The sequence below is a fragment of the Lates calcarifer genome, linkage group LG16_LG22 (genome assembly GCF_001640805.2).
Source record: "Lates calcarifer isolate ASB-BC8 linkage group LG16_LG22, TLL_Latcal_v3, whole genome shotgun sequence".
NCBI classification, from domain to species: domain Eukaryota; kingdom Metazoa; phylum Chordata; class Actinopteri; family Centropomidae; genus Lates; species Lates calcarifer.
Genome location: NC_066848.1, coordinates 5042434 through 5058009, shown reverse-complemented (window position 1 = coordinate 5058009; position 15576 = coordinate 5042434). Strand labels below are relative to the sequence as shown.

General features: G+C 39.0%; 1 protein-coding gene and 1 pseudogene across 2 annotated transcripts in view; one reads left to right on the top strand and one right to left on the bottom strand.

Annotated features, from left to right (window-relative positions):
• The window catches only part of sft2d1 (SFT2 domain containing 1), a 32110-nt gene that overhangs the window by 14021 nt on the left and 2513 nt on the right, over positions 1–15576 (top strand). The window contains exons 1-7 of one of the 2 annotated variants that reach the window (XM_051076581.1): positions 7665–7922; positions 8655–8741; positions 9789–9874; positions 12040–12133; positions 12565–12600; positions 12701–12759; positions 15253–15282. In XM_051076581.1, coding sequence (XP_050932538.1) covers positions 7857–7922; positions 8655–8741; positions 9789–9874; positions 12040–12133; positions 12565–12600; positions 12701–12759; positions 15253–15282 — 458 coding nt within the window. In that variant the 5' untranslated portion in view covers positions 7665–7856. Of the gene's footprint in view, positions 1–7664; positions 7923–8654; positions 8742–9788; positions 9875–12039; positions 12134–12564; positions 12601–12700; positions 12760–15252; positions 15283–15576 lie in introns of those variants that run through there. The other variant, XM_051076579.1, reaches the window with a different exon arrangement.
• Positions 580–5813, bottom strand: LOC108872441 (lutropin-choriogonadotropic hormone receptor-like; annotated as a pseudogene).

The window sequence follows — 15576 nt, the reverse complement described above, 5'->3', positions numbered from 1 at the left end:
TCAGAGAGGATTTTTTATTTGATTAAACAATCACCACAGCCCATATATTTCCGTCATGTAACACGAACTTTCAGCAAAAGTTATGATGGAATTGTAGATTTTTTTAAAGGTTCATTATGTTCAATTTAAGTCTGTTTCTGTAGCTTTTTTCTGTAGATGTCCATTGATGTCCACCATGCCTTAGGTGTTTTGGTCACAGGACAAGTTTTGACATGTAACAACCAGGAAAACTATTCCAGTGCTCCCTGGGACTTAATTAAACAGAGGCATCATAAAGGTTGTCAGTTGACCTGTGTTTTTTCTGGGAGTTGAACTGTTGTCAGACTTATAGGAAAAGGCACCCACTTAGCAGACTTATCAGAAAGTTCCTAAATAAGCTAATGATCCCCTTTTCTCATTCAAAAACATGACCATTTCCAACAGTGCCAAATTGACAGATGGCCTCCAAATCCAGCATGAATAGTTTTTATTCAAGTCTCTCTTGTCACATTGTCCAGTATCAGTCTATATCAGTCTAAAACAGTTGGACTAGTATACTGTATATCTCTTATACATTTCCTTGTTGGTTTCAGGTGAGATTCATCTCTCCCCCTCTTTCAGGTGATGGCTCTGCGGTGGCATGGCAGTCAACCTCACTCCATTGTGGGATCCTTTATTATTGCATTTATTATTGACTGCATTTTCTGGGCAGTAGGCGTTCATTCGATAAACATTGGCCTTGCTTCTGCAGCAGCCATGGCACTCAAGAGCTGATATGCATCCTTCCTGAAAGCCTTGGTGAAGATAGCATAAAGGAACGGATTGGCACAAGAATTGATGGGGAAGAAGAGGACCAGCAGGATCTTGGAGTTGGTAACTGTAATGAGGGGAACTTTGAAGGCAGCAGAAATGGCAAAGAAGGAGATAGGTGCCATGCAGAGAAAATCTGTGAAGATGAGCACGGCCATGCGTTTTGCAATCTTGGTGTCAACACTTCTTCTGGGGAATTCAGGGTTCTTTACAGCCAAATAGATCAGCACATAACAAACACACACAATAATGAAGGCACCCACATTGAAGAGCAGGATAATTATGATAAAGGCCTGAGCCAGAGGAGTGTCTATGTCCATGGGTAAGCACATGCTGACTTTGCTGTAACTGCTCACACCAACCAGGGGCAGGATCCCCATCCCCAGACAGATGACCAACCAACCACCATTATGCTCGCTGCCTGTGTAAGTGCCAGACGGCGTTCCACCTGCAAAGCGTTGGTGATGGTGTGCCAGCGCTCCACGGTGATGGTGGACAGTGTGTAGACTGACAGCTCCCCACCAAACACAGACAGGAAGCCTGCGGCACTACAGCCCGGCCCTGTCTGCCATTCAATAGCATGTTGACTGTAGTAACCACGTGTGCGCAGGTCTACAAGTCGCTATCATCAGAAGGTAGATCCAATGCAGAGGTCAGCAAAAGCTAGATGGCACATGAGGAAGCGAGGCACCATCAGCTTGTTCCGGCTGGTAAAGAAGACCAGCAGCACAGTGAGGTTACCTGCGATAGCTAGAATGTTGATAAACCAAATGGCCACTCTGAGAAAACTGAAACCTGCGATGTCCTCACAGGGATTGAAAGCATCTGCTTCAGGTGTGCAAACCAAACTTGGTCGGGTCTGACAGAGGTCCAGCTCTGGATAGTGGAAATTTACATCTCCAAAAACTTCATCCTTGACAAACAGGTCAACATCTGAGAAATATGGCATGTCCATAGATAGAGTTGAATCTGCTGAACCTCCAATCATATGCTGAACCCTGTTTACAGAGGAGAAGAATAAGGTTAGGAGATTGTTCTGGGTTTTGCTCTTGCGGCTCAAACAACATAACCTATGGGTGTAATTTCAAATCAAATATTGATAGTTTTGGTGCTGCCAATAAAACCTCTCATCAGCCACTAAGGTTTAAGGCACAAAGTTCAGTTTCACCAGGAGCAGGTTTAACAAAAGCAGTGTTTTACCTTGCTGATGGATCACTCTCATCACAATGTATAGAACCATTAGTCCATGCAGGATTAATCGGAAGGTCCCTGGAGAAAAGGAAAGAAAAACATGTAAAGACTCACTCTGAAATATGTCAGACATGCAAACACATCTGTGGAATACTAGTACTTGTATTGTAGAGTTTGTTTTGTGCTGATATTGTGGTGCAATATTGTTTATACTGTAGGTTCTCTGAAAGTAGTGAGTGGAAATTGGAACCGTGGTGGGGCAGTAGGACTCACTGAGATAATGCATGAACAGATCTCCTTAATTAACCTGTAAAATGCACGTGAGTAAGTCACCTGTGAGTGTTCCAGCTCAGGAGTGCACAGCAGTGACTGTTATAGGTGAGGTGGGCCTCTCGCAGGCTCCACAGTCCCTGCAGAGGAGACAAACTCTTCAAGGCGTATGCTGACTGGGCCTAACAACACAAGAACTGACTCCAGTCCCTGTGGTGGCAACTTTGTAAGAGCTGTTGCAGATACGTCCCTGTAAAGTAACAGAGTGCACGTACAGTAATATAACTGCATGGGGGTGCAAACACCTCCTTGTTAGCACCGTGCTGTCCAGTGCCTTGGAACATAGAGTCAAAATCACCCTATCCACCCATCTAGCTTGAAGACAGTCTTTGATTTGTATGGTCAATTTGACAAAAATTACATTCTTTCCGCTCCCAAATAAATTTAAGTAAATAAATGTTGCATTAAGTGGCTCCCAAGCGGTTTATAAATGTCACTTACAAGACCCCAGGGCCTGTGGCTCCTTTGAAAGCGTCTCTGTGGATCACTCTCAGGTTTCGGTTATTCTTTAACACCCTAAAGATAACAGAATGCTGGTAAGGGAACAAACTTTAATGGTGCAAGAGTAGAAACTCAACTGAAATGATTCAGAAAAAAGAAAGAGGAAAAGAAGAGAAAAAAAGAACTAAATGTGGGAATATACAGCTTATCTATCTTTGTCCCATTGAAGGCATAGTCGTGTATTTCTCTGATGCCGTTGTTGTACAGGTTCCTGCAATTAGTTACAAGAATATTATGACTAAATGTGAGGACTTACTATCTCTTTAACTAACATTTATTTCTAACTAACTGATAGTCTAAAACAATTAAAAGGCATTGCATTTCTTGCATCACTTACATTGTAATGTATTCATTTGTCATTCCAATGAAAGCATTTGGGGTATTTCCAGTAGATACAGATTGTCACAGATATCCCTGCAATGACAATGACAGTTTATAGCAAAGCAATGTAATTAGTGTTTTGGTGATTTGCCTTTTATTTTTATTTGTCATGAGTCTCTTCTTGAGCAAAAGATGCACTTACAGGATAAACTCTGAATCAAGAGAATTGATAGATGTAATGTCAGGAAAAACTGTTATCCCAGTATTTGAGATGCTCCTGTTATGCAAAGAGAAACAGGTTATTCTGTGATATGTTTTGTTACTTTTAATGTACTGCTGAGAAAAAGTTATTTCTTGGTGTTCAGATTGTATATTTTGAGGTCTCTTACAGGTAATGTAGTCTGGGGAGGTTGTTAAATGTCCTCCGGCTGATGTGCCTCAGACTCCTTGTATTCTGGATTGAGCTGCAAAGCATTATTAAACTTCAGTACAGTGCTACACTATAGTAAAAGTAATAATAGTAATTATTATGTTAATTATTCCATAGAAAAAAAGAAAGAACTTACATTTCAGAGAGGTTGAGAAGGTCATTAAACGCTAATGTCTCAATGGTTTCTAGGGTCACACTCTGAGCAATCTCACTGAGTATACAGCACAAACAACACAAATACATTTATCCAGAGAACATTTACTTTTAAACTGGAGCACTTAAAGAGAAAGACAGATTACTGCTCAGTGTGCAGACAGTGTCTTGACCTATTGTTGTAAAGGGGACATGCACTCAAAACCAAACTTTGACTCAATTCTGTGGTATACATCAGAGAATTGGCAGTGTATCCATTTTTCTTTTCTACTCTGAACTTCAGGGCCAGGATTGTAACAACTAAAGTTGTAAGTTTTGAGTTGACAGTGTTTATCACAATAAACCAGGGTTAGTTGACAAATTCAGTGAATATTAAATGAAGAAAAAGCTCAAATAATATAATATTAGTATAAGTAAGTATATAATAATGTCCAGTTAGTCAGAGTTAGTCAGCGGGAGAAAACTGATACTTACATCCTCTGGACTCCTTTCAAACCCTCAAAGGAGTGGCTTGAAATGGTGCGCAAAGACAAGTGATATAGAGACCTGGAAAAACGATATGGAAATGGACATTTACTGTCATTTCAAAGTATTTCATAAATAATTTAAGACATTTTACATAAGTGAAGAAAAACATTTTTATTTAAAATTTCTGTTCATTTGACAAAGTTCCTGGAGTGTGAGAGTGTGCATGTGTGTAAGTGTATTAGTTTCATACATGCATGGGGCTGTTAGCCTTGGTGTTCACAGACACTTATCAGGAGAGACTCAAGGTTCTGTGATTTACCAGAGGAGAGGTCAAGATTCCCCATTTTCCAATCTTCAAACAGACTGTTACAAGGTATGTAACAGTGTGTTTGAGCTCTAAAAGTGAGTTCTGATGCAAAGGAACCATATAGTCTCAGGGGATGCACTGTGTACTTGACTGTGTGAGAACAACTTGACATGTTCTTCACAGGTAATTAAGCAGCACACATGCAGAGCCCTCAAGTGTGGCATGCTGTGGTGCTTTTACTAAATATTTCTCTATTTAGTAGATAGAAAAATCAAAAATAGAAAATCAAAAATAGAAAAATCAAATATTAGTGAGAAGCTTGTGTTTTTCAGTCTGCACTACAGGTATATCCATAAATTAATTGTTAAATTATTAGGAATTAAAAACATGATGTAAAGATACAGGTTCAGAAATGAAAAGTAAGGCTAGCAGTTACTATGCTGGCGAAACAACTTTCTTTTAAAAAGTGCAGTCTAGTTGTCTATGTAGCAGGTGATCAAAGGCTACACCTGAGATTTGTTCCCCTAATTAGACTTAACTTGCTTTACAGGTGGCAAGCTACACTTTGAGTCATCATTACAGCCCCAACACAGTCAGGTACAGTAAGGCACAATCGCGTGTCAGGGCAACTTGACAAATTTTTTTATTTTAAACTTGAACAACATTTCAACAAATTGACCCAGTACAGTCAGTGCCTGTTATACCGGCTGTGGAAGTGTTTTCACGCTCAAAATAACTCGTGCTGTATGTGCGCAAAAGCGATTGCATCAACACACATTCTTCAAATATGCTGCTATCTCCTAAGACAAAAATGTAAAATCTGCATCAGTCACTTAAGCAGTATTACATTTAACCTTAATGTTAATACATTTCAACGTGTCCCACAGCGAGTGTGTTTCAAGCGCATCCTCGCTCCATGCGTAAATACGCACGGAACAGTCTTGGCAATGGCTTTATCAGAGCAGTTAGTTGCACAAAGAAACAGGTAGAAATGAATTCTCTCTATGTCAATTATAGCATCGTACATTAACAAACATCGATCAGTCAGGATTAACCGTTCTTCACTTCACAGCTTGTAAATGTGTCTATCATACACGCACCATCTCGCAGTCTTTACTAGATTCGTAAAGTCATGTCAGTGGTGTGAACTTACAGTCTATCGATGTGACCCATCGTCAGAGTAGATCCCTCTGTCACATTGTTGCATCTGATTGTGTCGGAGAAACAGCGGCAGATCATTGGGCAGACGAAACCCGAAGCGCGCTCGTATCCATAGAAGAATAAAACAGATAGGAACGAGAGCACTGGCAGCGATGTCCACATCGTTGCTGCTGCCTGGAAAACGTCTGAACGCGGAGGAGCCTGGATGTCCACTGAATGCTGCGCACTTAGATATTTGGATCTTCCTTAAACTCTCAGTTGAGTCAGTTGAAACTGATGGTGAAGTCAAACGTTGTAAACAGCTGTTTATTTTTTGGTATTTATACTGTATGACTGTTCCCTCACAGAAAGAAAAGCTTAGACATGATGAGACCTATTAAATCAGTGTATAGGAGGGTTTTGAAGTGGAAATAATCTATGGGGTTATCCTGTGATATACACATTTCCATGAGGCACATCTGACAGTAAACACTTTTGATGACCATCCTGACTATGGTTAGATGTGTACCATAATGGGACAGTTTACTTTGATATATGTGGTTTACGAGAGGTGCAGCATAGTAAAGTTGACTGACTTTAAAGACTGTGAGGGAAGTAGATGTAATACATTCTTCTCTATTGGCTGCTTGAGATTTAGATGTTGAATAAAGACAGCATTCTAGGACATAATATTTGCATGTTCCAGTGTACTGATATCTTACTTTTGTGTCAGTATTGTGACTGTAGACCTTAATGCGTTCCTTCATAACTTAAAAATATTTAGATATTAGCTTCCACCTTCCAAGGGAAACTGCCCAGGAACAATGCAGAGAAGCCACTATAACATAATGAATGACTCCAGCAAAGTGATGTAACTACAATATACCTTCTCTTAACTGTGACAGCACTGGTTGAACTTGATCATTTATAGCTCAGTTCTAATGGTCCATTGTATGTCTGTAGTAGTTTATGTCTGAAAACGTTTGAGGGGTGATGCACAATAACTTTAGTGATTTTCAGATTCATCAGCATCCTCCTGTACTGGCAAGGATGTTGTTATGATTGTGTGTTTTCAGTGACACGCTTTCTTTTGATTGTGTTTGCTCACCCTGTGTCGGTAAGTGCTGTGTATTTAAGACTAATTGAAATTGAAATTGAAAGATTTGTGTTGTGGCACACAAATAAAAAGCCAAGTGAATGACTATGTCCCTCAGGAGCACAGTGTGACCCAAAGTCAAAAGCCTCCCATAGCTGTATCTTCTTTGGCGCCAGTTGTGTTGTTGATAAAGACAAGGCAACATTATGTAGCCTTGACACACAAAATTTTATGCCACATTTCAGGCTGGAAGACTGTCATTCTTAAATCATGGCACTTGGATATAGAGGACTGATGAAAGCCTCAGATAAAAAACAAGGCATTTGCAAACCTTTCTGTCATTTCCCCTTATTCAGACATAAAACACTTATGAATTATTCAACCAATTTCAGTGAAAAAAAAAGTACTGTAGCCATACTGTACCGACAGTGCCAATTGTTTCTTGCCATGTCGCTTTCTCTCCACTGGGTGGCAACAAAACGACAGAAAAGCAAGACGCATAAAGCAGTTGTCAAATTATAGATTTGAAAAAAAGGAGTAATGTAAAGTATGTGAGAGAGGGTAACAGGCTAAATCAAGAAAGAAAACGCTGGTATTTTAGACAGCGATGCCACTTAATATAAGCTATATTTATTTATTTATCATTTATTAACAAATTTACCTGGTTTGTTTAAATAAATAAGCTTTTGTTGTTTTAGTTGTTTCCAATTAAATTAAATATTGTAAGGCACCAACAGTGAATTACACCCAATATATTAGACGGTGCAATTTTATATCATTATTTTTTTATTTTTTTTCTAGGTCTTTGTTTATTTAAGTTTTGTAATACCGTTATTTCCGACGGCACTGAAAGGCAGCAACATTTGCGAGGAAGTCGTCTTGGTGAAGTTCCTCTAACACGCTGATCTGCGGTCAGTGTTTGACATACCTCTTCAGTATTACGGCGGAACAGTGGGTGCGTACAAACCGATTCTGAGCCAGCACTGAAAGAAAGTGTCGTTCAGGAAGTCAGAGTCGTTACTGCGACGAGCAAAACTTGTAGACTTAAATCGTACATTTACAGTAAAAACTATATTTGAAGACGTCGGGCTTCACTGTTTTCTAACCATTTTACCAGCTAGCTTCTAGCGATGGACAAACTTCGCCGTGTGCTAAGCGGCCAAGAGGAAAATGAAGAATTGGGTCTCACTGCACAGGTAGCTACTGTATGACAGTGTACGCTGCTAATGCTAACGTCGTGTCACTTGCTAAAATGTAATAAAAAGTAGCAGTGTGTTAGTTTCGTTGCTTGTCTGAGACTCGGCGTTGCTGTTCAGATACCTGCTGTTAATGTTAATGTGCTTTTATTTTCTCAGAGTGAGCTAGTAGCTGTTTGAAGTAATGTCAGTTTACGACGGTTTGACAGTTAGCTAACGTTAGCTAACAAAATAGTTCCATGAACGTGTTTATATCTGTATTTTTTCTCGCTCCCGTTCAAAGCTAGCTATGATATTCCTCTTTCAGCAGTTTCTTAATTGCATTTGCTTGTTTATTTACACTTTTTGCACGCGTTCCTGATGAGAAGGAAATGAGGTGAGTTGCTGTTTGAACCCTGTGTTTGTATGTTACGTGATGGTACTTTTTAAACTTGTTACAAAGATGAAGTTTCACTAGAGTCAAAATTGCTTGCACGTGTGTATTTCATTGCAGATTCTACTTCACAGTTTCGTTTTATTAGGTCATTTGCCTAACTCCAGTATGCCGAGTACTTATCTGTATCTGTAACTTAGACCTGAGCTGTGTGTGTGTTTGTGTTTTAAGATAACGCTGTAGTTGGGTGTTTTCTGCTTGGCTCCAGCCAACTTGGTTAAATCATGAGTAGGAAGCCTGTGGGTCTTTGTGCAGGTCATTAGGTTTGTCTTGTGACATCCTCCCATTGTTCTCACCAGGTCCTTGATGCCACCACTCTCAGCTACAGTACCAGGGTGAAGTGGTTCGTCATATGCTTTGCTGGAGGCATCCTGTGTTCAATACTTGTGAGTGTGTCTCTGTCTTTAAAATTGAAAATGAAAATGCAGCTTTTATGTCCTGTCTGACTTTATATTGACATTGGGAATGCTGACAATGCAGAGTGTCTATAACACTGGTAGCAAAGGTCCAAAGTTAGTTTTTCTGTGCTATCTGTGGTTTGTAGGCTTTGTAAACCAAGTTGTTAATATGGCTCAGCCCCATTGCCATCAAGACAAATTTGTTTCCTCTTGCACTTAATGTGATTGGCACATGTCACTTGTACTTAATTAACACATAAAGGTTGCTTTATGTCACTGAATGTTTCAGTTTGTAGTCTTGCAGTTAAGATGACAGGAAGTCCTTGTCACAGGTGGCACCTACTGATAACACTTTGAAGCCACTGCATAGTGATAATTCACACTGACACAACACAACCTCTCTGTGGAGGCTTGATGGTCAAACTCACAGTTGGGAGATCTTCACGCATCCATCAACTAAACAGCACATAATCTTCATGATTCTCAGTGTCTTAATGTTTCCTCCATTCATGCATTTAAAAAATACTTACCTTCTATCTGGATACTCTTTTCTTGTTCATGGTTGGCGCATTAACCCCTAAGCAACATTCAGAATTTGTTTTGCAGGTTATTCAAATGTCCTAACACCCCTGAAAATGACAATGTTCAAGTAAATGATAGCTGCTGCATCTCCTTAAAAGCTTTATTCATAACGTGATCTCTAAATCTCAACTGTTCCATGGTGAAATACTCCGCTTAGATTGTGTGTCACCACACTTCCTCTCGGAGAGTTATCCAAACAGGGCACATGTTTGATTATAATATAATGATGGCTGTGATTCTTTGACAAGGCCTTGTGGTGTTTTATCACTAGGGGGAGCCAATTATGTCCTTTTTTTTAACATCAAAACATGACCAAAAACTTTGCCTTCAATCTTATTTATGTCCAGGATTCATTTATCTTCTTGGTAAGACTGTTTTCTTTTGTCTTATACTCCTCAGTTAAAATGCATTGACATACTGCGTTGCTGACAGATTGTCTTGTCATTTTGACAGGGGTCAGCATTATTGTTCATTCCGCATACTGGAATCAAGCTTTTTGCCATCTTCTACACACTAGGGAATATCGCAGCTCTTGCCAGGTAAGTCCAGTCGTGGTTCGGCTGGTCTGAGTATTACCTTTGCTCACCAGTGTGGTGCACTGCCAGGAATACAACAAATAGTGAGCAGCCAACTCATACACTCTGGTATCATTTTGCCTTAATGACTGCCACACCTTGTTATAGTCATCCTTGGCAAAGCTAAAGGTTTGCGTTTAGGCTGTTTTTATAAAGACAACACATCCTGTAGACATAGCTCTAATTTACTGTCATTCTCCTTTGTGCACTCAGCACCTGTTGTCCAGTGTTTGGAGCACAGTGCCTGAGGAACATTGACATTTTTTCATTCTGGTTTATTGATATTGACATTCTGATAAACAGTGGCGACTACTGATTCAGCTCAGGATTGTAGGATTATAGCTAAAGCGATAATCTCCATGATCTAATCAGATTAGTATTAGTATTAATTTATCAGTATTACTACAATTTAAATGAACAGAAAACAAACTTTTGTGAATCTAGCCTGCAGCTGAATCTTTGTTTTGGAAGCAGAGACTGTTATTCACTACTACAATGTATAACATGGTTTGGCAGGCATACCTGTCAGTAGGGATTGCACAATTTTGATGCAACAGAGCAGGCACTCCAATCACAAAGGGTTCTTATTGCACCTAATTATGTTTATTTAATTGAGAACTTGATGATTAATATTATGCAATTATTTCTGCATTTTTTTTCTCATTTGCCTCTAAAGGTTGAGGAGACATAGTGTTTGCTTGCCAGTTATCTGTGGAAATATATCGACTAAATTGATGTCTGTCTGTCTTATTTGACAGACAGTGAACCATTGATGAGGGGTTTGTTTTCAGACGGCGGGCGGTCTCTGTTTTCAGGTATTATATGTCCAGAGGGTTTAGATGCATCAAGAAACTGGGTCACCTTCTGCTTTCATAGCCCAGGTTACCAATCCAAAGCAAAGGAGTGTCATATTTTAATTGACTTTGACTACACAGAAACTATTGTTTCCATCATTTTACCTACTGTAGAGGAAGGTTCTGTCAAAAACAGGAATGTTATAATGGCATAACAGTAAATCATATAGCATCTTCTATATGTTTTTTTTTTTGTTTGCTTGTTTTTCTATCAATAATATGATCCCTTTTGACCAGGAATTTAAGTGCTTGGCTTTGGACAAGTCACTTCAATTTGATACATTTCATTCTGGTAAAGGGTTTCCTTTCTTGTTTTTTTTGTTTTGTAACATTGCTGTCATCCAGCCTCAGGCATTGCTTAGTCAGTTGTCAAATTAAATTTAAATTCCCAGGCCCAGTCAACCATATATAGATGACTGATTTTCCCCTCTCTCTAATCAGCAGTAGCAGCATGTGTGTGCAGACATCATTAGTGTCTCTGTCACATTGAGCAGTTGAGAAAAAAAGCATCCATCCCTCTCAGCAAACCAGTAGAGAGAGTCTGCGTCAACAGAGACTACTCTCGTGTCTCATCTAACAGATGTGACGCTCCACAGACTCCTCTACCCACACAGCTTTGGCTGAGCCCAGCTCTGCGTGCCTCGTCAGCGGGGAAAGCCTTTGTCTTGTTACTTTTACTGACGTCACACATGCATCATGTAGGAGGTTTTAAATGTGTCATCGTGGTGTTGGGCATGAAAATATTTACCCCCTTAATAAGTGCAATATGTAGTGTAAATTTGATTATGGCGGCCAGACAGTTCTGTCACTCAGAATCAATTTGTTTATATGTGATGTACACATATATAAAGTTCTGACAGCCACCTGAATGATGAAGTTTAGTTAAAGAATATTCATTTTCTAATGTTAAAATTATGGAATAGACACATACCTTTTTAAATCCAAACATTGAGTAGACATAGAGGTTTGGGTACTGTGTCTGATATAGGTGAAAAGATTCATGATATTTGCTCCATTTATCAAACCTTTGTAATTACCATTAGCATAGCCAGCATGCTGAACAGGAGGGGCACCTACAGAAACTGCAAATGAATCAGCACATATTCACACAGTCATGGCTTCACTGTTTAAGAGGTAATCTCTGGAAAGTGCAATGAAAATATACAACATTGGTGAAAGGTTATGACCAGATACAAACAACAGGTCACTGCACTTTTCACTGATGTTTAAAAAGTGTCACTTGTCTGTTTTTTCTGTTTGTTTGTTTTTGTAAAGCACCTGCTTCCTAATGGGACCACTAAAACAGCTGAAGCGCATGTTTGAACCAACAAGACTGATAGCCACCATTGTTATGCCTGGTAAATACTTTGTGTTTTACTGTTACTTTTAACTCTTATTATAGTTCAATGTATGTTTTTCATTTTTCAGATTATATTGGAAAATATCTGAGATCTTTACTTTTTACTGCAAGTGTTAAAAATTGTTCTTAATAAATTCTCCTTGACAGGAAGCAGCATTATATTTATATGAAAGATCTATATCTTTCTGACTTTGGATTAGAAAGCCAGGGTCAATTTAAGGTCTGATACCCTTCACTTTGTGGTCTTAGAGGATTGAGAAGATAAACTGACTGATCTTGGCAACGTACTTCAGCCTGACACTGTTGTTTTCTGTGAATAGATTTAGTGATTTCTTTGGTTTAGCATTGTACAATTCTTGTGAAATTATCTGCCAGATAGCAGACATCATCCTGCAAACTTACAAGAAGATACTCTAACCATTCCTTTCTTCTTCTACCAGCTCTGCCTTATCTTAACACTTTGTGCAGTGTTTTGGGTAAGTGGATATTACATAGTTTTCAAACCTATTACAATCTTTATTTTTTTTAATGCAGAGTTTTGTTCTATTAGAATAACCATTGTGTTTTGTTTTACAGTGGCATAAAAAGGGACTGGCTATCATCTTCTGTATTCTGCAGTTTTTGGCAATGACATGGTAAGTTTGACCTGAGAGTCTGAGCCCAGTCTGAGTCTCTCCACTGTACTACAGTTGGCAGTTAATTTACTCATTATTCACAAGCTGTGTCTTTTTCCGTGTTTGGAAACTTTGCTCCAGCTGCTGTGGCTTGCAATTAAATGTCTGAGTTGAGATAATCACGCTGCTGAAGCTTTAATCTGATTTACTGCTGTCAGCACATGCACAGCTAAATCTGTGTTTAAACTTGCACAATCATTGTCACATTGCATATTTAACTCAGATTATAAAGAGTAGATATCATACCATTTAAGTGTCCTATAGTGATAACAAGAGGCACAAATAATGTGACATAAAATACTGATTAAATTGATTTGCCCTAGTTTTCCTGAGCAGTCAGTGACATCTGCTTGATGTACAGGTTGAATCAGTGGTGGTGTAATAAGACTGGTAGGTAGGTCATGCCTGGTGTCATAGTAGGTCAGTATGTTTTTGGCCCTGTGGAGGAAGAGGTGGTGCCAGGATCAGTGTAGACCTATTTGTTGTGACTCACATGCAAATACAAACTCCCTGGCAAATAGAGATAGACAGATATTTCCGCCTGTGTTGTTTACACACAAGACAAAGTCAGTGCCAGCTCTCTGTGGGGTCATTACTACTACTAAACATTGGTGAATGGTCCTATGAGAATATGTGTATATATACACCTTGACCATAATACAAATAAAGACTTAAACACTTAATATTATATTGTATTGAATGTTTAGTGCTTAAATTCTGCTCTATTCATTCCCAAGATTTTATTGCAGTACACAGTCATTTGATGTCATTCCATCTGTTTTACAAAATCAGATCCCTGTTTGAGTTTTTTACCTCACTTGGTTTGAAAACTTTAATCAGCTCTGTTCTGTTTTTAACAAAAATGTTGTTTTACCATGACATTTGTGTTCATTAGGGGGCTAAACCACTTGGTTTATTGGCCAAGTAGTCAATGTACTGAAAATTGATGGACAACAATTTTGATAAGTGCTGAAGTCTTTTATAAAGACAATTGCCAAGCATTCTCAGTTTCCTGCCTCCCCAAATGTGTGGCATTGATACTTTTTAGTCTAAACAATTAATTGATTAAAGGCAAAAATGTGAATAACTCTTAGTTGCAGCCCTACTGTTCATACTTTTAAGGCTTTCTGAATCCTGCAGGTAACTCAGCTTAGCTGACTAAGAAAAGAGAACATGTAGTAGTAAGGTCAGTGGGGTTAAGTTAGTGAATAATAGTGAGACCTGTGAATGGTCCGTATTGACATGTCAGCACTTGTACGTTCATTAAATTTTGCATATTTGCATAGCAGTAACAATAGAGTTTCAGTGTGTGAATGTACATTGAAACACAAACACCAGCAACTCAGGAGGAAGGGAACGGACGATTTCAGTGCATCACTGAGCAGGACTGTGTCACCCTCATGACTACACCACTTTTGCACCTACGTGCTGTCCATTCACTTCCACTCTGCTTGCGTTCTTAGAGGCATCACCATGGCAACCACAAGTCACACATCCCAGACTCATTCACAACAGACTGGGGGCATAGTGCACTCCCACGCAGGCACTCAGGCCTGTGAGAAGGTGGTTCTGTAATAAGACATTGCCACTGACCCACACATACACACAGAGGTGGGCAAAGTCCAGTCCTCAGGCTGAATTCTGTGAAGTGACCGTATGACACTGAGGCACTGACTGGCTTGACACTGACTCAGTGTAGAGCATGGCAGACAGCAGGAAGTTTTATAACAATTGTTCTGGTTGCTTTTTCTTAACTTACTTGTTTAGTTTACTTATTTAGCTTAGACATTCAGAATATTCACTTCAAAAATGTTTACATCACTTAAAGTAATTGTTACGGCTCAGATGAGACAGATTAGGGTTTCCTGCTAACTGGTGATTAAATAAGATGGCAGTCATGCTCAGGCTTAGGCTGTAGTTAATAATTCAACTGCTGTACCAAATTCCTCACATATTTTACATATATTAGTCGTCTGATCAAGGGCTGTATTAGCTAAACTTCAGCTATTATCACTTCCAGTACAGGGTATCATGTTTTTTATTGTATGTGCTGTTTGGACTAACAGTCTGGCTGCAATCATTAGAGCAAAGATTGCAGCGTATCCAATTCATTCACAGTCACATTTGGTTAATCCTCTTGCTGAGTGTCATCAAAGACCCTCAGTCCAGTGATTAAACCCTTGATGGAGCATTCAAGCTTCAAACACATTTTGGTGTGTCGCTCAACAAGCAATTGTCAAACAATTATTAGGCTACTATGAAATCCTAAATCTATTCTGTCTATCTAATCTATCTAACATGAAATAAACACTAATGACAGTGTATTTTAAAAAACATACTTCAGCTAGTATTTGACATACAGATCCTCTGTACAGTTTTACATATAGTAACTTGTCTTTGATGTAAACAGTCACTGTTTCCTCATCCTGATGTTTTTTGTTTTTTCTCTTTCAGGTATAGCATCTCTTACATTCCATTTGCCAGGTAATACGAGATGACTATATGATTTATGTTTTGTGTGTATTGACCCTAAGGTGATGCATGTGTTCTTTTATGTTATATTCTACTGTATGTGTTGCTGTCCAAATTCTGTCTGTATAAGAGCAGTCCTTTCATTTGAGCCACTTCTGTGAAACCACTTACTATCAAAGGAAACCTTAAATACATTTTCATCTGACATGTATTATCTCTACACATCAGTTTACTGTGTGTCTACCACACACAGTAAACTAGCAGGAAAACATTGTGCGACATTCCAACAAAAACATGTTTTTATTT